At 44.3% G+C, this 25,702-nt stretch overlaps 2 protein-coding genes across 6 annotated transcripts; one reads left to right on the forward strand and one right to left on the reverse strand.

Annotated features, from left to right (window-relative positions):
- Window positions 1-300: 300 nt before the first annotated feature.
- Window positions 301-9,669, reverse strand: LOC120318211 (zinc finger and SCAN domain-containing protein 2-like). 4 transcript variants are annotated; one of them, XM_039365623.1, is made up of 5 exons: window positions 9,555-9,669; window positions 7,589-8,523; window positions 6,586-6,657; window positions 5,659-5,782; window positions 301-2,714 (listed from the first exon to the last, which is right to left on the reverse strand). In XM_039365623.1, exons 2-5 carry the CDS (start codon window positions 8,351-8,353, stop codon window positions 901-903), a joined length of 2,775 nt encoding a protein of 924 aa, XP_039221557.1. In that variant the 5' UTR covers window positions 8,354-8,523; window positions 9,555-9,669; the 3' UTR covers window positions 301-900. The 4 variants fall into 4 exon arrangements, with proteins under 4 accessions (XP_039221557.1, XP_039221555.1, XP_039221556.1 ...); XM_039365621.1 differs by having other exon boundaries at window positions 301-2,717; XM_039365622.1 differs by having other exon boundaries at window positions 301-2,717; window positions 9,614-9,644.
- A 1,644-nt stretch (window positions 9,670-11,313) lies between these two features.
- LOC120318226 (zinc finger and SCAN domain-containing protein 16-like) lies at window positions 11,314-20,284 on the forward strand. Of its 2 annotated transcripts, none has more exons than XM_039365650.1 (4): window positions 11,314-11,389; window positions 13,862-14,810; window positions 17,477-17,603; window positions 19,327-20,284. In XM_039365650.1, exons 2-4 carry the CDS (start codon window positions 14,052-14,054, stop codon window positions 20,097-20,099), a joined length of 1,659 nt encoding a protein of 552 aa, XP_039221584.1. In that variant the 5' UTR covers window positions 11,314-11,389; window positions 13,862-14,051; the 3' UTR covers window positions 20,100-20,284. The 2 variants fall into 2 exon arrangements, with proteins under 2 accessions (XP_039221584.1, XP_039221585.1); XM_039365651.1 differs by having other exon boundaries at window positions 11,354-11,444.
- The last annotated feature ends 5,418 nt before the right edge of the window (window positions 20,285-25,702 follow it).

Genomic DNA, 25,702 nt, shown 5'->3' on the forward strand with positions numbered 1-25,702 from the left:
CAGGGACTGGAGGCGAAAACATATAAGGAACGGTTGCTGGAATTGGGTATGTCTAGTTTAACAAAGAAAAGGACGAAGGGGGACATGACAGCAGTGTTCCAATATCTCAGGGGCTACCATAAAGAAGAGGGAGTCAAGCTATTCTCCAAAGCACCTGAAGGCAGGACAAGAAGCAACGGATGGAAACTAATCAAGGAGAGAAGCAACCTAGAACTAAGGAGAAACTTCCTGACAGTTAAAACAATTAATCAGTGGAACAACCTGCCTCCAGAAGCAGTGAAAGTTCCAACACTAGAAGTTTTTAAGAAGAGACTGGACAGCCATTTGTCCGAAATGGTATAAGGTTTCCTGACTGAGCAGGGGGTTGGACTAGATGACCTCCAAGGTCCCTTCCAACTTTATTATTATTATTATATACCTCAGTGAATCACTGTGACTGTGTGAACACCGGTTGTTAAAGCAAACATAACAGAAGTGGATACCCATTGTTCATTATAAATGCAGTTTTGGTAAAAAAAAACAGAAGTGCCAGTTTTTGGCAAATCGGTTGTAAAACAGTCACACGGCCATATGACACAGCAAAGGGCTGTAAATCTGTCCTTGTTGCCCAACGCCCAAAGTACGGTCACGTGATGCCAACGGGATACCCAATCCTCCAAATGTTTGATCTTCTTCAGGTAGGCCGTAGCGTCCAACGGTCACTAAACATCATAAATCGTGGAATAGCTCCACATCAAAAGGGCTGAGCTTTGATTCCACGGGTATGGCCATCTGGGCCTTTTTTTGACTGACGTACACGTCACCACCACCCCTAAATGTCCTCTGACACAAGAATCTTTTCTTTTTTAAGGGACAGGAAGTGTAACATTCAGGAAGGAGATGGGTGGAAGAAGGTCGAGGTCAACGTTTTCCTCCCAAGATCAAATTCAACCGTTTTTCACATTCTGAGCATTTCCCTGGGGTTTGCCCAGAAAGCTTTTTCAAAGGGGCAATGAGGTTAGGCTTCCTGATTACATTTCGCCCGCAGTCCAGACATTGGCTTGGTTGAACTTTGGTGTGGACACTCTGATGCATCCTAAGGTGAGAGCTGTTTTTGAACGTTTTGCTGCAGAGCGGGCATTCAAATCTCTTTCCTTTCAATTGCATTTGCGCATGTTCAAGATCCAAACTCAGAGACGGTCCCTGGGTGCACTCAGGACACTTTGAGACCTTTTCCGCCTGGTCCCCATGCTGTCCGAAACCTTTCCCGTGCTCTAACCACCTTGCAACATCTTCTCCCACGTGGACCTTCTGATGCCGCAAAAGGACCGAGCTGAAGAAGAAACTTTTCCCACAATCCGTACACACGTAGGGCCTCTGCCCTGTGTGGATCCTCACGTGCACCAGAAGGCTGGATCTCTTGTCAAACGTTCTCCCGCAATCAGAACACAGGTAGGGTTTCTCTCCCGTGTGAATCCTCTTGTGTGACAGGAGATGTGAACTCCACCGGAAACTTTTATCACAATGAGAGCAACGGTAGGGTTTCTCTCCCCTGTGAGTCCTCTCATGAGATTTGAGATCCGAGATGCTTCGGAAGTTTTTTCCACACACTAAGCACTTGTGTGGCTTTTCTCCAGTATGGATTCTCTCATGAGCTATCAGACTGTGTCTCTGGCTAAAGCTTTTCGTACAATGGGAACATTTGTGCGGCTTCTCTCCTGTGTGGACTTTCTGATGCGCAAGGCGCTGCAAACTGTTCCGAAACTTTTTCCCACAGGCCGAGCACTCAAACAGCTTCTCTTGGTGAGTCTGCACATGCGCCAAGAGCTCAGAGCTGCGTTCAAATATTTTCCCGCAGGCAAAACAAGCCAACAAATCTTCCTCCAGGTGAGTCTTCTTGTGTTCCAACAGCTCCGATTTCTGACTGAAACTTTTTCCGCAGTGGGAGCATAGAGTTGTGTGAATTCTCTCGTGCGACAGGAAGTGCGAGCGCCGGCTGAAACACTTCCCACAGTACAAACACACATACGGTTTCTCACCAGTGTGGATTCTCTGGTGCACTATGAGACTCGACTCATTTCGGAAGTTTTCGCCGCACACAGAGCATTTGTAAGGCTTCTCACCCGGGTGGGTTCTTTGGTGTTTCAAAAGATCGGATTTCTGACTACAACTTTCCCCACACTCGGCACACACGTAAGGCTTCTCCTCCGCGGAGATCTCCTCGTGAGCATGACTGTCAAACGTCTGCCCGCAATGAGAGCATTTGTGGGGCTTCTGGCCTTTGTGGATCCTCTCACTTTCTCCACAGTGAGAACATTTGTAGAGTTTCTCACCAACGTGGGTCCTTTCGTGGGTCAGCAGATGGGAGCTGTTACCAAAGTTTTTACCACAATGCCAACATCGGAACAGCTTCTCTTCTGCATCGGGGCTTTCAGTTGTTGTAATCTGTGAGCTTTGTTGCGCCCCTTCCCCACTCCCCTTATTATTTATCTCCTCCTCCTCTTGGACAGCAGGGCCTCTGAATCCTGGGCAAACACTTTGGGGCTGAACTAACTGGCCCACTCCCTTCCTAACATCACTTCCATTCTGCCTAGGTGCCGCGTCATGGCTTCCATTGTTCTCTTTGAAAACCGGCAGATCGCTCTCAATGGCAGCTTTCAAGAACATCCTTAGAGGCTCCCTTCTCTCAGAATTCATCAGCTTTGATTCGCCATCTTCATTCAGCCACCCGATGCCTGCTAAAAGAAAGGAAGGAAACTGGACATTGACCGGAAAGTATTGTATTAACATGCTTTCTTGTGTGACCATCAGTTAGACAGCTTGCTTGCTTTTACAAAACAAGTTAATATCCTCACAAAATAGGCCATCCTTTTGCCCAGTGATCTACCCTGATGATGTTACCTAGCTTGGTGATGAAATGTCTGCAAGAAAACAACCAAGCTCAAAGAGCACCAGGGAACACAATGATTGTGACTAGCTATACCTATCTCCCACTAACTCTTTGCCAGCCACAAATTTTGAATATATATAAAATTTGTGGCTGGCAAAGAGTTAGTGGGAGACTAGTATAGCTATTTCAGGCTCATTAGCCTTCATTAGCTAGTCACACCCTTCAGGGATTCGAACTTGGGCAGCTTGCATGTGAAGCAACTGTATTACTATATTAGCCTTTTGAGCCACAGGTTCCCCCTTACTCCTGTCAGCAGAAACCAGGGAGGATATATATCTTATCTGTTGGGTGAGGCACCCGGTCCACCAAATATAAATCAGTCTGTTCTGCGTTTCGCTCCAATCTAGGAGCATGTTTTGCAGGCAGACGTCACATACTGTGAGCACTATAAATTCAAAATTTGTGGCTGGCAAAGAGTTAGTGGGAGACTAGTATAGCTATTTCAGGATCATTAGCCCTCATCAGCTAGTCACACCCTTCAGGAATTCGAACCTGGGCAGCTTGCATGTTAGGCAGCTGTATTACCCAACAGATAAGATATATATCCTCTCTGGTTTCTGCTGACAGGAGTAAGGGGGAACCTGTGGTTCAAAAGGGTAATACAACTGCCTAACATGCAAGCTGCCCAGGTTCGAATCCCTGAAGGGTGTGACTAGCTAATGAGGGCTAATGAGCCTGAAATAGTCTCCCACTAACTCTTTTGATTGTGCAGAAAAGGCTTGATGGGTTGATATTTGGATTGAAGTACTGGGTGGAAAGGTTCAAGTGTCCACTGTGGCAGGGGTCTGATCACCAGCCGTGGCAACTTTAGGACTTGTGGACTTCAATTCCCAGAATTATTCAGCAGCATGGCTGGCTGAGGAATTCTGGGAGTTGAGGTCCACAAGTCCTAAAGTTGCAAAGGTTGGAGACCCCTGCACTATGGGATGAAAATCACTGCATGGATTTCTATCGCTTACTTTCAAACTGACTTATCTTGAATGAAAATGAACAGAATGAAGAATATATTATTGTTAGTAATTTAATTATTGTATTAGTATTTATGTAGATATAGTAGTGGCCAAAATTGTGGAAACCTTTGGGGAAAAGTGTACAGTAGAAGTGCCATCCTTGGTTAAGTTTCCACCAATTTTCCTTCTAATTTCTTTATAACGGTAGCCTTGTTCACTTAATAATACTATTTTACATTGCTTTCTGGGCAACCAGATAACTCTTTGCACCGTTACTTTAATTTTATTACGTTTTACAAGCTCACTAAAAAGAACACACAAAAAAACCCAACCAACTTGATAACATGCCGACAAATGTCCTCCACTCAGCTTCAATACATGACATCAATAACTGAATCCTAGTGATCTAATTGGCTCATTGCCAAAACAAGATGACACCTGATTGGCTCTCTAAACACTTGTGCTCATTGGCTATAATCAGATGAAGGAAAGCTACCTGATATCAACCTAAGCAAGTTGTACTTCCTTTTTCTGGTTATTTGGCTATAACTTTTCAGAGAATACAATGCAGGTAACCATGGTATCCGCAGCAGAACATCCAGATTCAGCCATAGTTTCGTTCCATACAGCATTAACCTTGTGAACTCTCAAGCTTCCTCCTTCCGTTATATATTCAAGATGGACAGTATTTAATATTTATTTGTTATGTATATGTAGGGGTGTGGGTCTAAATATATGTTGTATATAGTATGTTTTAGGTGTGTGTCATGTATGTGTTTCACTTTGAGAGCAGGCAACTAAATTTCATTTTTGATGTGTGCTGTTCTGCCCATGGTAAAAAAAAATGACAATAAAGATTATCTTATCTTATCTTATCTTATCTAACAAACTATGTTACATTACATTCTTTATTAAATTATCTTTCCATTGATATATAATTTTATGGTACTACTCCAAAAAAAGGGGTGTTATTAGCCATCAAACCTCAAAAATACACTTTTCCCAAAAGGTTTCCACAATTTTGGCCACTACTGTATGTGCTGAGTTTATGGGTGTTTTAGAATTACGCTGTTTATTGGGATCTCTGATGGTTTATTAAGTTACACCAGAGATGTTTTGATTGTTGCCATGAGTCAGCTTGGATTTGAAGGCACACGGGTTTAGCAAATGAATACATAAAATGCATCACAGACGTGGCCAACATTTGCTCTTTGTTCTGCTTTCTTGCAATTCAGGGAAAAGCCTGAACGATCTGTCTCCAAGAGCCAGAAAGCAAAAGAGATTTATTTATTCATTATTCAATTTATATGCTAGCCCAGTGGTGGCGAACCTATGGCATGGGTGCCAGAGGTGGCACTCGGAGCCCACTCTCTGGGCACATGTGCCGTTGCCCCAGCCTTGGCTCCCCCCACGACCCCCTCCTCTCCAGCAGCCCCCCTGAAGGAGACTCACCCTCGAGCGTGGCCCACATGGAGCAGCGCAGCCAAGGACATGGCAGCCAGGCAGCTTAGACAAGACTCTGCCCTCACACCCCATCGTGCACAGTTGATGCTGCAGGGCGCGGGCAGAGGGTGTGGCCGCCATGGTGTTGCTGGGCTGCCTGGGCGATCTGCGGCGGGCCCTGGAGGCAGTGAGTGGTTCTTTGGGCAGGCGGGGCGGGGGATGGAGGGGCAGAGCGGGGGCGGGCAGGGGGGGTGGAGTGGGGGCGGGGCCAGTTTTTGGGCACTCGGTCTCTAAAAGGTTCACCATCACTGTGCTAGCCAATTCTTAAGAACTTACTCAAGTTTTGGCTGCCGTCACTCTCTGGTTTACTCATTCTGAAATCCTCGTCCTTTGGTGGTTCTGACAGAAGCTGGTTCGACTTGAGCATTTTCCCAATATCTTCTTCTGACATCTCTGTCATCTGGAAAAGAGGGGGGGGGGGAGGAACAGTTCCAAGTGAATTCATGCTGAAGTCAAAATGTGCAGTGGGTGACCAAGCCATTATTTATGTATTTATTTGTATGCCAGCTTTATTATTTTTAGACTATAACCCAAGGCAGCAAACATATCCAACCCATCCTTCTCCTCCTATTGTCTCCGCAACAACAACCCTGTGAGGTGGGTTGGAGAGAGAGAGAAAGAGAGAGAGAGGGGGGAGGGAGAGAGGGAGAGAGGGAGGGAGAGAGAGAGAGAGAGAGAGAGAGAGAGAATATCACCCCAGCTGGTTGCCGGCCTGGTGACTTAACCACTAAAACATTATTTACTGATTAGAGCAGGGTCTTCAAACTTGGCTCTTTTATGACTTGTGGGCTTCAACTCCCAGAATTCCTCAGCCAGACACGCTGACTGAGGAATTCTGGGAGTTGAAGTCCACAAATCATAAAAGGGCCAAGTCTGAAGGCCCCGACAGTTCTCTATTCTTCGGGGGGAGGAGGGGGGGTTAAAGAGGATTTCTGAGCAATTCATTCGGATTTTTTTTTTAAATGAGCACTGGAACCTGATAAACTAGTTTGGGAGTCTTAGCTGTATTTATTTAAATATATTTATTTAGTTGCTACCTTGTCAGAATTCAAAGATTCCTGCAGTCTAAAGCAATAAAAGCATAACATAGTACAGATAAAAAAGACAATAAAATCATATATATATATGTATATATATAAAGTTTGGCCGCCCCCAGGGCATCTTCAGGCTACTGGGAATCAGTAATTTTCGTTTATTTCAAACCTTTATTTTCAGATTTCCTTGTGCAGAAATGTTTCTTTCCTGGATACCGTGCAGTGATTTCTTATGCAGCTCCTAAAAATAATCATTTTAATATTTAAAAGGCAGACTCCCGTCTATTCAACAGGACAGATTATATCTTCAATGTATCATTTTTATTTCTTTGTATGCTATCTCTACCTCATAAAGGAATTATACTATTCTTGCTCATATATACTATATGAGCAAACTCCAATGAGATTTAATCTTGTAAGATTTTATAGGCAGATTTTTTTATTTTTTATTTTTTGGGGCTTCCAAGGGTGCCTTTTAGCAGTATCCCAGATGCCTGGATACCCACAAATGCATTGCCTGCAAATTTTCCGTGAGATTCTCTCCTTGAGCCAGCCAGTGTGTGTGCCTTTAGAGTCAGTCTTGACTCTGGGCAACTACAGGATCAAGTCCACAAAGTTTTCTTGGTAGCATTTTTTTTCAACCAGCTTTAAGAACTTACTGCATTCTCTTTAGGTGACCCCAAAACACCCAGCTAGCTTTGCGCTTTAGGCAGGACTAGATCCCACAATCTTCTAATTTGTAGCCTGGTGCCTTTAACCAAGCACCAAACTGGCTTTCCAGCGCCCATATTTTCATCTCCATCCTTGAGCAGTTGTCCCCTAATCCAGGGGTCAACAACCCCCGGTCTGTGGACTGATATCGGGTCGCAGCATGCCAACAACCGGGCCGCATAAACAAGCAAACCCCATCTGCAGGATGCAGGCAGCACACAAAACCACGCCCCCTCTGGTCCACGGAAAAACTTCTCTCCACAGAACCGGTCCCTGGTGCCCAAAAGGTTGGGGATCTCTGCCCTAATCCCTTGTCCTCATCAAAGGAACTGTGTCACGACAGATGGAAGATACTGGTGAGCAGGCATGTATTTTTTTTATTAAGATTGGGGAGTACCTAATTTATATTGTGTGGTTGTAAACCCCAAAATAGCAATGTTCCCAACTGCAAATACCCTCACCTGCCGTTCCCATGTCTGGGCCTCTTGTCTCTTTAAGAGGAACTCCTCTGACAAGGACACTGCATGAGCACAAGTCTCTGGGCCATATTTCCTGAGCCAATTCTGCATATCCAGAGGCAAGGCAAACAGAAACTGCTCCAAGGTCACCAGGTCCAGGATCTGCTCCTTGGTGCGTTTCTCTGGTTTCAACCACTCACGACAAAGCTCTTGAAGCTGCTGGCAAAAGTCTCGAGGTCCCTTGGCCTCTTCGTAGCTCAGGGTCCGGAAGGGATGGCATCTTGTCTCCACCCTGATGGCTTCTTCAGCCAGATCTCCAATCTTCTCCTTCCCACCATGGGCAACATCCAGAAGGGTGTCCCAATCGTCTTGGGTTGTCCCAACGAGATGAGTCTCGATCTGGGAAATCCACATTTCTTCCGACCATTTGCTGGTATCCATTCCTCCTTGAGAGGACATCCGAGACAATTTAGGACCATTCCAGAGCTTTGGCTCCAGGAACTGTGAACCTTCTCTTCTTCCCTGAGGACCCTGCAGTGTCTTCAGAAACTCTTGCAACTGGGCATCCCAGTTCTTTGATGGATTTTCCTCTGGCTCTTCTTTCACGTTATGTTTTGGTTCTTCCTTGCTTTTCCCAAAGTTTAGAAAATGTGTTCTTCCCTCTCCTGGCTTGGGGTCAACGGAGTCTTGTTCTTCTGTTTTTACTTCAGGATTCATATTGTGATGTAGCAGAGATCCGGAAGCCTCTACCTCTTGCACAGTTGACATTCTGTCCTTCAAGGACTGGCCTGTTCTATCGTTGTCTTTATTAGCAGCATTCCTCACTGTGGCATTATGCAACAGATTTGAAGCATTCAATGAAACTTATTCACCAATTGAAGCATCAGCATTTTCCACCTTTTTGAAAATGGCACAAGTGTGCTTTCCACTGAGAAGTACTAGATAGGAAATAAGAAAGAAAAGGCACTGGAACGAAAGCTGTTTTTCTGGAGACTTTTTTTTTTTTTTACAAATGCAATGTTTACTAATAGGCTTAAAAGGAGATGGGGAGTACTGGATTTATTCTAAGGAACCACATTTCTCATTCATACAACAATGATTCCAGGAGGCACAAAGCCATTTTACTCCTCAATTTTTATGAATTATCCAACTATGCTCATCAATCCTAATGATAGGATACTCATTCCTGACCTAAGTTATATTGTCACCTAACAGCAAATAAGGATTATTGGACTGAACAGTCTCAATGGACTGATTCACATGTAACACTAAATCCTCATGGGGCATTCTTGCTTCATCCCAAGCAATAAAATGGTTTAGTGAAAGCATGAAACCCAGTCAAACAGCCACCTGCAAAAGCCCGAAATCTAAGTGCAATTCAACTGCAAACCATAGACATGGATTACATTAAGCCAGGGCAAACTTCACATTCTAATTTTGGGCAGGTCCTCCTCTTTTAAGGCACAGCAATGTGCTTCCCGTTAATTTGCATCTCACGCATATGCAAATGATCATCCATGCAATGTACATGCGTCTCACATGAAGCGTCTCATATGAAGACTATCCAATCGTGAGGATATTGTACAAAAGAACTTGCTAGGACTGCTAATGGTATACCCCAAGGGACAAAAGTGCAAAATTTAAAAGAAGACACACCACCCAAACAAACGTAGAAGAAATAGGATCCAGTGCACACCCCCAGCCAACGTGGCTGATATGCAGAGGGAACAAAAATTCCAGGCAGAAAATTATCCCTATCCTCTTTGTGCCCCACCCTCACCCCCCACCCCACTATAAAAATCTAGAAAGAAAACATTAAATCATCGTCCTTTCAGGATGCAGACAGCCCTAATAAAGCATCTAATTTCATTCGCCGGGGTCTCTTATAGGAGACCCCAATAAAACAGCCTTTGAAAACATTATCTGACACTGCTGTAGCCCCTTCCTCCCTGCGGCTTTTTAAAATGACCTGTTTTTTGTATTGCGCTCCTTAAAAATTTGCAAATTCACGGATCTCTCCAGGCTTACAACGTGCAGCAAGATGATTCCCCGGCACAAACAGAATGGAACTTTCCTTTGGATACAGGCTTGCGTCTCTCTAGGCTTTACAAATTCTATTGCATTAACCCTTCCTAGCAATGTTCCTTAGTTGTGGGCATACCAGGGTAGTAAGCCTGCCCTACACAATCAAGGTATTAGAAGGTACTCCTTGATTAATCTACGGCCTCAAATGATCCCAAAATTTCTGTTACTAAGCAAGAGAGTTGTTCGGCGAGTTTTACTCCATTTTGCGACCTTTCTGGCCACAGTTGTTAAGTTAATTTACTGCAGTTGTTAAATTAGTAACGGGGTTGTTAAAAGAATCTGGCTTTCCCCATTGACTTTGCTTGTCAAAAGGTTGCAAATGTGATACTAGGACTCTAGGACACTGCAACTGTCATAAATACAGGCCAGTTGCCAAGCCTCTGAAGTTTGATCACGTGAGCATGGGGATGCTGCAGTGGTCGTAAGTGTGGAAAAAGTCACAATTCATTTTTTTTTCATCGCTGTTATAACTTTGAACAGTCCCTAAATGAATGGTTGTAAGTTGAGGACTGCCTGTATTCAGGTTAAGGACTACTGTACTTGTTCGAGGACTGTTTAAAACTATGAAGTTTATTTTCATCATGATGGCCTAAACCAGTGGTTTTTAACCTTTTTGAACAAATCGCCCCCTTGAGCCAATAAGGAAGTTGTCATCACCCCCCTCCCCCAACATAACCTCTCAATCACAACATAGGAAATGATTCTTCAATTTATGCACTTTTTTTGTTTTCTTTAAAATTGCCATCAGGACATATCGATGCAAATAATTTATTTCCAGTCTTTTTCCCATATCTCCCATATTCTGGCCAATGGCGCGCCACTGTATGGGTAGAGGCTGCTGCGCAACACGCATGAAGATAAGCGATGCGTCTTCACATATGTACAGCGTGCTATACTGAAGCTAGCTGGAGGAACATTTGAAAACACAATTCAATCCACTAATAGCGAGTGATCTGATGTTTTTTATGACAGATATACAGCGATTCACTGTACGAAAAAGTCTCAAAAGTTTCCCCAAAACTTCTTGCTCCATCGCCCCCATATCGCCCCCTTTTTGTTCGCCCCCACGTTGCCCCTTTTCGTTCCATCACCCCCGTGAAAAACGAAATTGCCCCCTGGGGGGCAATATCACCCAGGTTAAGAACCACTGGCCTAAACCAGGGATAGGCAACCTTGGCTTTTTTATGACTCGTGGACTTCAACTCCCAGAATTCCTGAACCAGCCATGCTGAGGGGAAAGGAAGAGGTTTCCAAGCTGAGCCATAGCTGGCTCAGGAATTCTGGGAGTTGAAGTCCACGAGTCATAAAAGAGCCAAGATTGCCTATCCCTGGCCCAAACATTTTAGGTCACTTTAAAAGAAAAGAATCGAGTTTGCTTAAAACTGCAAGTTAATAATTTCCCTCTCCCTCCCCAATTAGAACGTGCAGTTTAATAATAGCGATGGCAATAAAACTATCCCCTAAAGCACTGTTGTTTTTTTTGTTGTTTTTTTTTAAAAAACGTGGCCACTTTAAGATGTGTGGACTCCAACTCCCAGCATTTCCCGGTCATCGTGCTCTCAAAACACTTCCGCTAGCCCGTTTCAATGGTAATGAAAGAGTTTAAGCCATAGAGCTGACCCTCCTAGAGTGGCATCATAGATGGCCGAGGGAAGCTCCTTCCTGTTTGCCGCTGAGCCCGCGAGTCGCTCCCGTGGAGGGCCGAAGAAGAAAGGGCAGGTAAAGGAAGCGAGTCGGCGGGTTGTGGGGAACGGCTACACGCGTCCCCGCCGTCGTAAGTAGGCCTGCGAGAGAGCTGGGCTACGGAAATGAAGAGTAGGGTGGTTTCGCATCTCTTTGCCGCCGTGCAAGTTTCAAGGCTGGTTCCGGGCAAGCCCAATAGGATACTAATTATTGTTTTCCCACCAATTTCACCCATTAGATACAGCTAAACATTTTAAACTCCAGTTTTGCGTTTCCCACCGGCCTTGTCTGACAAACTCCTCTTTTTTGGTATGGCAAAGGAATGTGAGCCATAATGCATAATTCAGAGATCTCAATAGACAATAAGTCCTCTTTTGTTTTTTCCCCAGCTCTCTCTTCCATAAAAGCTTTTTGTGCAGGGACATAACGGGTGAAAATTAGCATTTTTTAATCATTCAACCCCAGGATCCTAGGAAGGCAGGTTCAGCTACTGGGTATTTTTTTTTTTTTTTTTTTGCTTTGTTATCTTGATCTGGGAAACCAGAGGTGAAACACTTTGCTGGCGGGAGGGGAGGGGATCTTGGCTGTCAAGTATCCTCCAAACTATAAAATAATGAGTGTGCTGGTTGGGAAAAGGAAAAAAAGAGAGGGGGTTCCTTTAACACTTTCCAGATAGGAAATTAAGATGATCTCTTCCTGTAATGAATATAATAGAATAGATCTTTGCTGTGTGGGAAGTCACCCTCCACCCCAGAAGGAAATATTAAAAGGGCAGAAAAGTATATTTTCTCAAAGGAATTTAAAGAGGCAGGAAAGGATGCCCAGTTTTTCTTAATAGCCCTAGGTCTCCCTCCTCCAAGCAGGGACCAGCTCTATAGAGATGCAGATGTAAATCCAGGGAGCTAGAAGCTTAGGACAGTTATGGCGAACCTTTTAGAAACCGAGTGCCCAAACCGCAACCCCAAACCCACTTATTTATCGCAAAGTGCCAGGATCGCATCAGCATTGTGGTGCCCTGGGGGGGGGGGCAGGGAGGCATCTCTGAGTGCCATCTCTGACATGCAAAAACTGGTGGCAAAAAAATGGGCCACCGTGCTGCAAAAAAGTGGCCACCACCACGCCACGGGGTGCAGATACAAGGCACTGCACCACGTAAAAACGGGGCAGGGTTAGTGGGTATCACGCAGGCACTAGCCCCGACCCATTTGTAGCACGTGCGTGCTCACGGCCCCATGCGCGTATGCACACATGTAAAATGCTTCTCCCTCCCTTTTCTTCCGGTCCACCAGTCAACAGTGGTTGGTGACCTCTGCTCTACCACCTCTACTCGAGCTTGCTAGTCGGCCGCTTCGCCTCCTTTGTGCTGGGTGGGGCTCCTGCTCCAGGCGGCGGGGGCAGCCTGATGGACCTGCTGCTGGCAGCGGTGACGCACGTGCCAACAGAGAGGGCTCTGAGTTCTGCCTCTGGCACGCGTGCCATAGGTTCACCACCACTGGCTTAGGAAGACAAAGACACCTAAAATCTGCATACCTCACCCAAACTCTAGGAGTCATTAGCTCCAGCACCAGGGAAGCAGGATATGACCTTTGGGACATAATAGGATTAACCCATCAGAATGCCAAAAAAGAACACTCAGACTCAGGTCAAAGTTCATGCCACAGGAACAGGAAGCAACTCCAAATAAAAGGTCCAGAGGGTATAAAAACCACTCCCCCCATGTGTGCTCAGCCCTTTTTTTCTCTCTCCTCTTTCCTGCCAGAACCATCTTTCTGTCTGGCTCCAATAAACTGCAACCTTCTTTCTAAAGCAGTCGCTATGTTGTTTATCCCCGGCTTGGACTGGACCACAATGAAGACTTTTTCTTTCAACAGCTGTATCTAATAACAGTGTTTCTCAACCTTAACTTTCAGGCTTCTGGACTTCAATTCCCAGAATTCACTCAACTTTTAGGCTTCTGGACTTCAATTCCCAGAATTCCCCAGCCATCATGCCTGAGAAGCATATGCTTAATAGAATGTTCCATTAGAGGTGTCACTCAAGCTGCAGTTCAATGTTCCTCGACTGCAGGAATGTAAAGCCCCTAAAATTCTCCAGCCTGCCTGCTGTGGTTGAGAAACATTGAAGTATATAATATAAATGAAGGCAAATCTCTGAACTCCATTTTTCACTCCCAAGCCCCAATCCTGCTACTTCCAAGTATATAAGGCAGTGTTTCTCAACTTTGACAATTTTAAGGCATGTGGACTTCAACTCCCAGAATTCCACAGCCAGCAATGCTGGCTGTGGAATTCTGGGAGTTGAAGTCCACGTGCCTTAAAATTGTCAAGGTTGAGAAACACTGATATAAGGCATCCAGCAGCACCATCTCTTCATAAGAGATCCCCAGAGGTTTTAGAAGGTGGAGTGGCTTCCAATTCTTGAATAATTACAACAAAAAGGTTTGTGTCTTTATGTATTTGCTTGTCATGGTTGGAATATCTTTTAGTCCTGTCATTTTCTATTTTTCAGTGTTACCTCAAAGACGGCAATTAGAAATTCTTGATGCTTCGCTGCTTTCCTTCCAAGCAGTTTTGTTGAACGATTCTTTTAGGCTGTTGATAACTGGACGGATCTCAGAAGACTTCTGCAGTGGTTCTCGAGGGTTGATGCTGAGAAAGAGCAACAAAACAATAAAACAAAGCTAGTTTCTGGGGAGGAAATGGCCGTCGCACATAAAACAGAGGCAACCAAAGGTCTCCTGAAAGAAAATGTAGATCCAGAAATAAAAATGGAAGCGCAGTGTTCGTCAGGCCCTCAGTCTGGAGAAGGAAGGAGAAGGGAAGATTTCCCAGAAACTGGGAAGATTAAGCAGGAGTTTATCCATCATGTGAAACAAGAGCCAGAAGAAGGGCCATCTGGGAATTGGGACGCCCAACTGCAAGAGTTTCTGAAGACGCTGCAGGCTCCCGATTCTGGTGGAGAAAGCCCTTCAGCGGCCTGGAATGACTCTAAAGCCACTCAGGTGCTCTCTCAGAGGAGGAGGGATGCCAGCAACTGTCCCAGAGGAGTTTGGATGGCTCAGGCCCAGCCACATCTGGCCCCTGAAGCCCAGCGGGACTATGACAGTTCTTGGGAGGTTGCCTCCAGTGGGAAAGGGCCGAAGGGGGTGGTGAGCGGGCCTGGAGCCAGGCTGGAGAAACAGCGCCAGCAATTCCGGGAGCTGTCTTACGAAGAAGCCGAGGGCCCTCGCGAACTCTGCAAGCATCTCCAAGAACTTTGCCACGAGTGGCTGAAGCCGGAGAAACACACCAAGGATCAGATCCTGGATTTGGTGACACTGGAGCAGTTCTTGGCCGTCCTGCCTTCGGATATGCAGAGCTGGCTGAAAGAAAACACTCCGAGGACCTGCGCCCAGGCTGTGTCCCTGGCAGAGGATTTCCTTGTGAAGCAGCAGGAGGTCAAAGGCTGGAGCAAGCAGGTGAGCCTCTTTGTTTTTTTAAAAAAATAATTTTTTATTTTTCCAAACTCTCCCCCATACATATACCGTAATATTTATCAGATGTTAACACATTCTTTTCACATTCATATATAACAGTGTTTCCCAAACTTGACAATTTTAAGGCATGTTGAAGTCCACATGCCTTAAAATTGTCAAGTTTGGGAAACACTGAAATATAAGATACTTTTAATAAAGTGAAATAAATACATACACTTGACTTTTGGTGTTGCTCGCCCATTTCCCCTTTCACCGTATCCACACTCCTTCTTCTCTACCTTCTTTCTCCCTTTCTTCTCTTCCCTACTTCCCTCTTCTTCCTCTCCTCTCCTTCACCACTCTGCAGCTGAGCCTCTTTGGATAACGGCGACCTTGAAAGACGGTGGAGAGTGCGATGCATAAAATCTCCTGTGTGAATGAGACTGCGGTCTTGGCTAACCTAACTTTTATTTTATTTTTTTTAAAAATAATTTTTATTAGCATTTTGCTTTATATAGCTCTAATACATATTCAGCAGACTGTGTCATTTTATATACTTCGGATCAACGTTCTATACAATATATATACTGTATACATTCAATATCTAACTCACAATAGCCTTATGTATATTTCCAATTTTTTTTTTTTTAAAGACAAGTTTTATTGGCTTTTTGATTTTTAAAACAAAGTACTCAACACACACCGTGGTGTTAGGGTGGTCAAACATCCGCAAACAAAACATATATACATAATTCAATCAATACATCAAATATTCCCTCTCTTTTTCCCTTAAGTACCGTATTTTATTTAAAATAATCCAATTCTAGCTTAAATTTATTCACCCTAAACCTGTTTTTAAAGCTTTATAAATTTACACTACCACAATCAAAATAACTTTAAGTACAAACATTATCAGTTCGGGTATCCCTTCCAAATATATTCTAATTCCTTAATTTTATCATAGATCTTATTTATTTCTTCTTCCATTAATATCCCTTATTTAAAATAAAATATTAATCTATCCTATACGTATCTAATCCATCCATCAATCAATCAATCTCTTTAAACTGACAAAACAAAGTCCAACCTTAAATCATTTCAATCCATTTGACAGAATACAAATTTCATCCAGTTAATTTTTATAACTAATCACATCCATCGTATCAAACAAACAAATCATCTTATTAGGTTAACTCAACATTACATAATAATGTTCTTACAAATAAACCTATCATTCTAAAAAAAATAAAAAGAAACATTTTTATTACAAAGAAATCAATTTTTATTTCTATTGTCTATCCATGTATACCATTTTTCCCAAACCGGGTAAAGTTCCGAGTCGTCTTTTTCTTTTAGTTCTAGAGTGAGTTTAGCTAACCTAACTTTTAATCCTTAGTTCACAGGTGTCAAACTTGCCAGGTTACGTGACGTGTCGTGACCCATCGCGGCTTTTTTTGCATTGCCGGATCTGGGGTGGGTGCGTCCTCCGTATGATGCAACCGGCCGGCAGTTTGATACCTCAGACTTAGATCCTGAAAGTCTAGTGAAAAAACATACATCTTTTGGGGAATCTTTCCTGGGTGTATCTGCCAGTGATTTCCACTGCGTATTATTTTAAAGTTGATCGTATCGGTCTGATTTAATTTGGAATTAGAGATTTAGTCAGATGTTGCGTTAAGCCCCAATTCGTGGAATAAGAGTACAAAACAGGCTAAAGTAAAATGAAATAAGTGACCTCGTATCTGTGAAAATTATGGACCCAACCAGGCTTCTCTTTCGTGGTTCTTGGTGTCCATGTTGAAATTCCTGCTGTGTTCTCTCCCTGGAAGAAGCTGCAAACAGCCTATTCTCCCCCTCCCTCCCCCTCAAAGTTTTGTGTTTAATCCTTTCAGCCACTGTTTCTCAAATTTTGGCGAAGTGGACTACAATTCCCAACATTCTCCAGCCAGCATGCTGGCTAGAGATTTTGGGAATTGAAGTCCACACAATTTAAAGCATGGTAGAGCTACATTGCTTTAAAGTATTCTGAAATACTTAGCAATTTTTCTTCAAAGTTTTCTTCAAAGAAAAACAAGAAAGTCCAGTTGCCTTGTGAAAAAAGCACCTTTGGAATAACTGTGACCTGGATGACTGAGAATTTCCATAGACATTTTGCAATTATAAGTCCATGAATGAGTTTATTTCCCCCCCCCCATAATAATAGCAATAAAGTTGGAAGGGACCTTGGAGGTCATCTAGTGCAACCCCCTGCTTAGGCAGGAAACCTTATACCATTTCAGACAAATGGCTGTTCAGTCTCTTCTTAAAAACTTCCAGTGTTGGAGCATTTACCGCTTCTGGATGCAGGTTGTTCCACTGATTAATTGTTCTCACTGTCAGGAGGTTTCTCCTTAGTTCTAGGTTGCTTCTCTCCTTGATTAGTTTCCACCCGTTGCTTCTTGTCCTGCCTTCAGGCGCTTCGGAGAATAGTTTGACTCCCTCTTCTTTGGGGCAGCCCCTGAGATATTGGAATACTGCTATCCTGTCCCCCCTCGTCCTTCTCTTCATTAGACTAGACATACCCAATTCCAGCAACCGTTCCTTATATGTTTTAGCCTCCAGTCCCCTAATCACCTTCGTTGCTCTTCTGCCCCATTGTCTCAACATCCGTTTCCCCTTTGCTGCTCCAGATGATGGGGATCATGGAGGAGGAATCTGAAAAGCCCCCCAAAGGAAACCAAGCTCTGTCAGAAATGGTGAAGGCCCAGCTTTCTAGAGAAGCCAAGCAGGAAACTGGAGCGGATGTAGTCACATTGGGTAAGTCACTTTGAGCACCTGAGAGATCAAATATTAGGCGTCTTTTTGGCCCCTTCTGCACAAGAGCTTTAAGCTGTGTGTCTCCAGTAGCCGATATCAACTAATAATAGCATCTTCAACATTCTCTAGTGCAGAGTTTCTCAACCTCTGCAACTTTAAGATGGGTTATGTTATGGCTCCTCCCCTTAAACCAGTGGACTTCAACTCCCAGAATTCCTGAGCCAGCCATGCTGAGGGGAAAGGGAGAGGTTTCCAAGCTGAGCCATGCTGGCTCCGGAATTCTGGGAGTCAGAAGGGGCCAAAGTTTCCCTCATGCTGGCTCAGGAATTCTGGGAGTTGAAGTCCACGAGTCATAAAAGAGCTAAGGTTGCCTACCCCTGCCTTAAACCTTTTAGTGTTGCCACCCTTTAAAGCAGTGGTTCTCAACCTTTTTAATGCCGCGACCCCCAATCGGTCGTAAGTCAAGGACTATCAACCGGTCATAAGTCGAGGACTACTCAACTGGTGCAGCACTGTTTGCAGAATGGGACTTTTGGCGGGCTCAGCAGAGCAGAGACAGCCTGGACAATTCCTATTGGCTTTGAAAGCCAATAGAATTAGACTCTATTCAAGAGAGTCTATTCTATTGGCTTTCAAAAGCCAATAGACTAAAAGGGAGTAGCACAGCTAAGGAAAAGGGGGAAAAAAATGGCGGACTGCGTTGTTTGGCGACCCTCGTGAAATGGTCGTTCGACCCCAAATGGGGTCGCAACCCACAGGTTGAGAACCACTGATTTAAAGAGAATGTTAAATGGAGAAAGTAAGAGCAGGTATCCTACAAAATAGGATGGCATTACCCAAGAAGTAAGAAGCCTCATGGGAAAAGAAGATACTGTATTGCAGTGATGGTGAACCATTTAGAGATCGAGTGCCCCAAAACCACCCTCCACCCCCATCCCTGCTCCACCCTGCCCACTGGCCCACCCACCACCTCCACGGCCCACCTCACATCACCCAGGCAGCCCAGCAGCGCCATGGCGGCCACACCCTCCACCCGTGCCCCGCAGCATCATCTGCACGCGATACGGCTCAAGAGCGGAGTCCTGTCCCCGCTGCCCTGTCCTTGGCTGCGCTGCTTCCCGTGGGCCGCACCCACGGGTGACTCTCCTCCGGGGGGGCTGCTGGTGAGGAGAGGGCCATGGGAGGAGGCGGGGCTGGGGCAACGATGTGTGTGCCCACAGAGAGGGCTCCGAGTGCTGCCTCTGGCACGCGTGCCAAAGGTTCGCCACCACTGCTGTATTGTATTGCCAAGAGATATCCCTGATCTGGAAAAACAACTGTAGATAGGGAAGGACTATGCTGTTTTGTAATGCAAGGTTTCTTATCTTTAAAATGAGCCGAGGTGGCGCAGCAGTTAGAGTGCAGTACTGCAGGCCACTTTAGCTGGCTGTGTTCAGCAGGTCAGCGGTTCAAATCTCACCGGCTCAAGGTTGACCCAGCCTTCCATCCTTCTGGGGTAGGTAAAATGAGGACCCAGATTGTTGGGGGCAATGTAATATATATAAATATATATATATATATATATATATATACACACACACACATTGCTTACTGGTGTACACCGCTTAGAGAGTGCTTGCACTTAAAGCGGTATATAAGTCTCATAAATAAATAAATAAATAAATAAACAAACAAACTTGGAATACTAGCTAGATTGTCTCCTTCTTGCTTCCTCCCCCTGCAGCCGATGATTGGCCTGAGCTACAGAGGACATCGCTGACATCTGCTAGGGAGAATTACTTCCTGGCTCCAGGTAAACCCGATGAGAGTCAACCTGCAGCAGAGCAGCAGGACAGAAACAAAAACGAGGCCGGAGCAGAGCAATTGTGCGTCTCACAAGGTTTTTTCCAAGATGCCGCCGAATCGTCCTTCCTCCCCACCGGGGGGAAATACGATGCAGGGGGCCTCAGCCAAAGTTCCCACCTTGAGGCGAGCGACAACCCTGACCTGGGGGAGAAGCGTTACAAGTGTTGGCATTGCGGCCAGACCTTCAGTAGTAGCTCGGATCTCTTGACCCACGAGAGGAGCCACGTGGCCGAGAAACTCTACATCTGCCCCCACTGCGGAGAAAAAAAGAGAATGCACGCCGGGCAGAACTCCCACGTCTGCTCCCACTGCGGGAATCATTTTGTCTGGATTCCCAAAGAGAGGCTCAGCGCCGACCAAGAGAAATGCTACCTTCAGCCGGCAGACTGCCTTAAGAAAACTCACACTGGGGAGAAGTACATCTGCACAGCCTGCGGGGACAAATTTACGTCATTCGCCTCTCTCAAAGTGCACCAGATGGCCCACCGAGGGCAAGACTCGTTCAAATGTTTGCATTGTGGGAAATTCTTCCTGTCTGGGACACACCTGATTCTGCACGAACGGGTTCACAAGAACACCTACGCGTACTACGGGAAAAGCCGAAAATCAGAGCTGCATGAACATGAGAAAACTCACCTAGCCACCGAGTAGCCATTTTTTTTTTACCTCATTTAATTGTAGGAAAATGTTTTCTGAACCTCAAGACGACAAAGCTCAAGGCCGGAGAGAGACACATGATCTCTGAAAGCCTTCGATGTTGTTATATGGTCGCTGACAGGTTCCAAGTTTTATTACCCAGGAATTTTTTTAAAGAAAAATATGGCAAAAATAGAAAACGAGTTGAAAATTTTACTAGAACGTCATTGTGAAAGGGCTGCGGCAGAGATACCAATTTCGGAGTGTTTTTAAGAGCAGGGGTCTTCAAACTTGGCTCTTTTATGACTCATGGACTTCAACTCCCAGAATTCCTCAGCCAGCCATGCTGAGGGGAAAGGGAGAGGTTTCCAAGCTGAGCCAAGCTGGCTCAGGGATTCTGGGAGTTGAAGTCCATGAGTTGTAAAAGAGCCAAGGTTGCCTACCCCTGGCCTAGGTGAATCAGGAGAAACATCTGAGCTGACCAAGAGAGGGAGACCATTTTTAATTATCTTTGGGCAGGGCTCTTCAAACTTGGCCCTTTTATGACTTGTAGACTTCAATTCCCAGAATTCCTCAGCCAGGCACGCATGCCTGGCTGAGGAATTCTGGGAGTTGAAGTCCACAAGTCATAAAAGGGCCAAGTTTGAGAGCATGAACACACCAGTTCTCTGTATTTGCTTAAAACTGTTTTTATCTTCATAGGATCCTGTGGCAGCTGGGAGGCGATTGCCTCGTTGCAAGAAAAGACATAGCTGCGTTGTAGGCAGATGCCACATTGGCACTCCAAATTGTTTTTTGGCGATCAATCCCTAAATTAAGCTGCACGGCCCAGCTTATTATCTAAACTTGATTGTAATTAAATTTAAAGACACAAATCAAATGGAGTACTTTCATGCTCCCCCAATGCTACTAAGCACTTCCGAGCCTTAGGAGAAAAACATTTCATAGATAGATTTTTTTTTTCACCCAAAATCATAGGGGTGGAAGGGACCTTGACAGCCTTCTGGTTCAACCCCCTCCCGGCCCAGTGATGATTTCATATAAAAAGAAACACCAGCTTTTCGATGTTGCTCTAAACCACAGGTCGGCAACCTGCGGCTCCGGAGCCGCATGCGGCTCTTTGAGCCTTCCCCTGTGGCTCCCAGCCTCCTCTGCCTTTGCAGAAAGAGACAGAGACAGAGAGAGGAATTGCGCTTCCCTGCTTCTCTCTCTCTCTCTCTCTCTCTCTCTCTCTCTCTCTCTCTCTCTCTGTGTGTGTGTGTGTGTGTGTGGTTTTGTGTAAAAGAGAGTGCACTCACAGTATTCTCCGAGGAGCTGAAAAGCTTACTGGGCGGAGCTCCTCCCTTTGCTGCATTTCTGCAGGAAGCAGGAAGGGCAGGAGAGAGCTAGCTAGCCCAGCTAGGCTGACTCAGGAATTCTGGGAGTTGAAGTCCATGAGTCATAAAAGAGACGAGGTTGCTTGTTGGACAACAGCTTGAAGCTTGCCAGGTGAGCAGCAGATAGGAGGGGAGGAGAAAGAGAGAGAGAGAAAGAGAGAGAGAGGGAGGGAGGGAGAGAGCGGGGGAAGAGGAGTGGCAGACCAAGGGCAGATAGGGAGGGAGAGAGAGACAGAGAGAGAGAGAGAGAGAGAGAGAGACCCTTTTGACATCTACAATGAAGATAACACTGCATATATCCTTTTTTTACCTGTGTGTGTATGTGTGTGTGTGTGTGTGTGTGTGTATACACATACATATATACATATACATATATACACACACACACATACACACACACACACACACACACACCTATAATAAAGGTAAAAAAGGATATATGCAGTGTTATCTTCATTTTAGATATCAAAAGGGTTTTGCGGCTCCCAGTGTTTTGTTTTTGGTGGGAAACGGGTCCAAGTGGCTCTTTAAGTGTTTTGGGTTGCCTACCCCTGCTCTAAACTCTTTAAAAGTTGGTTTGCGAACCACATTGACCTGCAAAATTGCTAAAAAAAAAAAAAAAAATTTCAAGTGGGATTTACGCGTTCAAAATGTTTGTCAAAAAGGGACCTATATGAGCACAGCGTAGTAACATCTTCGTTCATTTGCCCAGAAAAGTCGTGTGGAAAAATGAGACGAGAGATGGAAGCTGATGCTACAGATCTCATGGAAATTGATGCTGCACCTCGCCATTGTAATTTTTTTTTTTAAAAAAGAAAAAACCGTCCAGCAATGCAGCAGAAAGTGGGAAGGTGGGCAGCTTGAAATGGGAGAAGCCTTCCCCAGCCTCAGATCCAGATGTTTTGAAACTACAGTACCCAGAATTCCTAGCAAGGATGTTCCTTGGCCAATTGTTAGACAATTCTGCGAGTTTCCAAGACAGAACTTTCTTTCTTTCTTTCTTTCTTTCTTTCTTTCTTTCTTTCTTTCTTTCTTTCTTTCTTTCTTTCTTTCTTTCTTTCTTTCTTTCTTTCTCTCTCTTTTTTCTTTCTTTCTTTCTCTTTCTTTTTTCTTTCTTTTTCTTTCTTTCTTTCTTTCTCTTTCCCTTTGTCTCTTTCCCTCCTTCCATGTTTTCTTCTTTTTTATTTTTAATATCTTTACATTTTGCATTTCTGAACTGCCCAGCTCCTTCAAAGAGGGGCATCAAAATATAAAACAGTAAGAATTAAAATGTTACAGTTAAAATGTTTCTCTTTTCTTTCTTTCTTTCTTTCTTTCTTTCTTTCTTTCTTTCTTTCTTTCTTTCTTTCTTTCTTTCTTTCTTCTTTTTCTTCCTTCCTTCCTTCCCTTTTTCCTTCTTCCCTTTTTTATTTTTAATTTTTTTATTTACATTTTGCATTTCCGAACTGCCCAGCTCCTTCAGAGGGGCATCAAAATATAAAATAGTATATAAGAATTAAAATGTTAAAGTTAAAATGTTTGTTTATCTATCTATGTTATCTATCTTTCTACTATCCTCCCTTCCCCCCCCATCTCCTTAGCACCTAAACTAGACCTATTTCTTTACGTGTTTTAGGATTGCGTTGCTGTTTCCTCCCTTTAAGCCATTCTTTCTTTCATCGCAACTTACGTGTTTTCTTGGAGGACGTTCTGCTGAATGTAGTGGGAATTTCTGATCTAAACATCTTCAAAAAGGGGGGCCATATGTGTGGAAAGAAATTGGGATGAATAAAGGACAGCGTTGTCCATCATCTGGAACAACCACCGGCCCTAATGATCAAAGTTTGTACGTTTAGCAGCTTGCTGGTGTAGAACTGCAATGCATTCAGAGGATCTGAAATACAATGTAGTAGGAAGTGTGAGTCTGAAATAATACTCCCTACATGACATTGCATCGGATTGTTGCAGTAGCTTTGTTAGTGCAGTGTTGTTCTGTAAAGGCTATTGGCACAAAGAAATAACAAATAGCATATTGATCAGCCTAACGTGTCACTACATAATTGCAAGCGAGAGGAGAGGAGAAAGGGAGCTTTTTAATTGAAAGATCACAAATGCAGCTGCACGGAGCGCGGTTCCTTTTTAATCTCTTTTCTGATGTTGTCAGATTGACCATCACTATTCAAAATGTAAGATGGACTGGAATTACACTGACCTGGCAGTAAATAAAAACCTAATTTTCCATGGTTGAATTCTTTTCTAATTTTGAAGAATAAAGTAAAATATATTTGCCTTGCAGCTTCCTATCTTTTGTATTTTTCTGTGATCCAGCTGTTGCCAGATGTTGCCGGGTTTACAAAACCCAGAATTCCCAATTGCTTTGGCTTTTACGACTGAGGGAAAAAAGGTTTGTTGTTGTTGTTAATTGCGAAGTCGTGTCCGACCCATCGCGACCCCATGGACAATGTTCCTCCAGGTCTTCCTGTCCTCTACCATCTTCTGGAGTCCATTTAAGTTCACACCTACTGCTTCAGTGACTCCATCCAGCCATCTCATTCTCTGTCGTCCCCTTCTTCTATTGCCCTCAATCTTTCCCAGCATTAGGCCCTTCTCCAGTGAGTCCTTCCTTCTCATTAGGTGGCCAAAGTATTTGAGTTTCAACTTCAGGATCTGGCCTTCTAAAGAGCAGTCGGGGTTGATCTCTTCTAGGACTGACCGATTTGAACGCCTTGCACTCCAAGGGACTCGCAAGAGTCTTCTCCAGCACCATAGTTCAAAGGCCTCAATTCTTTGGCGCTCAGCCTTTTCTTTAAAAAAGGTTAAATAACCAAAACTAGAAGACAATTATTTAGATTTATAGGAAATGACAATTGGCAATTATAGTGCTAAACTATAATTTTGTACGCCGCCCTGAGTCCCTACGGATTGGGCGGCATATAAATTTTATTAATAAATAATAAATAATATAAATAAATAAACATTAATCCCCAGATTGTAATAAGAGAACGGAGTAACTACAGGTAGTCCGTGACTTACAACCACAATTGGGACTAGAATTTTGGTCTCTTGTGTGCTTTTTAAGCAAGTTGTCATGTGACTGGACCAAATTTTTACTGCGTTCATTAAGCAAGTCACAGTTGGTAAATCCAGCTTCTCCTATCGACTTTGCTTGTCGGAAACTGGCTACGAAGTTTGTAACTTGTGATTGTGTGAGTGTAGGATACCACAACTGAAATAGTAAAACCAAGCCAGTTGCCAAGCGCCCAAATCACAATGGTGACTGCAGGGGTGACATGATGGTCAAAACTCACAGGACAAGACATAAATCATGTTTTTCAGAGCCATCTTAACTTTGAACTGTGGTTTCGTAAGTTGAAAACTACCCATATAGTTCACCCCATGTAGAGAGATCTCATTGAGGAAAGCTAGTCTAGTTGAATGTCTGGAGATTCTCAGTCATCCAGGTCATGGTTGTCCCAAAAATGCTTTCTTACAAGATGACTGGACTTCGTTGTTTTTCTTTGAAGACGTTTCGCTTCTCGCCCAAGAAGCTTCTTCAGCTCTGACTGGAGAGTGGAGAATGGAAGGATTTATACTCCTTGCAGACAGCTGGTCATTTGCATTCTTATGCAGCATGGGTGTCAAACTCGGATTGCGTCACGTGACATATTGTGACATTCCGGGGTTTTTTGCCTTTGCGGAACCGGTGTGGCCTGTGCATGATGTGTCTGGCCCGCAGGTCATCAGTTTTAACACCCCTATTTTAGAGAGTCATTGAGGCCACCTGGAGGTTTATCTTTGTCTTTAGGGTCCGCATTTTGGACAGAGAGGACCACTGGTTTGAAAGAGCGGTCAAAGAGGCCATCTGTCAAAATTGAACAGCTCTCTCTCAACGGGTGGGGGAGGGATCCAACATCATCTATTTCTAGTCTACAACCCAGCAGTTCCAAGAAGGCTCCACACCCATTTGCACCACTCGGGTGACCCTGAGGATACAGATAAATCCCCAGGTGGCCTCAACGGCTCTGAATGCAAATGACCAGCTATCTGCAAGGAGTATAAATCCTCCACCTTGTGCAAAAGCATTTTTGGATAGTTTCAGCTGAACTAGATTTGGGGCTTTTTTTCATGGAATTTCCACAAAAACAGTCCTCCCTCCAGGAGTGTCTTATTTCAACTGTCATTTTTCCTTTCTTATCTCTGCCTTCATTTTAGCTGCCTCACAATCTAGTGTGGAGAAACTGGCTCAAACAGATTGAAATGAAC

This window comes from Crotalus tigris, unplaced genomic scaffold (assembly GCF_016545835.1).
Source record: "Crotalus tigris isolate CLP2741 ecotype Arizona unplaced genomic scaffold, ASM1654583v1 scf7180000020145.1122116, whole genome shotgun sequence".
Lineage (NCBI taxonomy): Eukaryota > Metazoa > Chordata > Lepidosauria > Squamata > Viperidae > Crotalus > Crotalus tigris.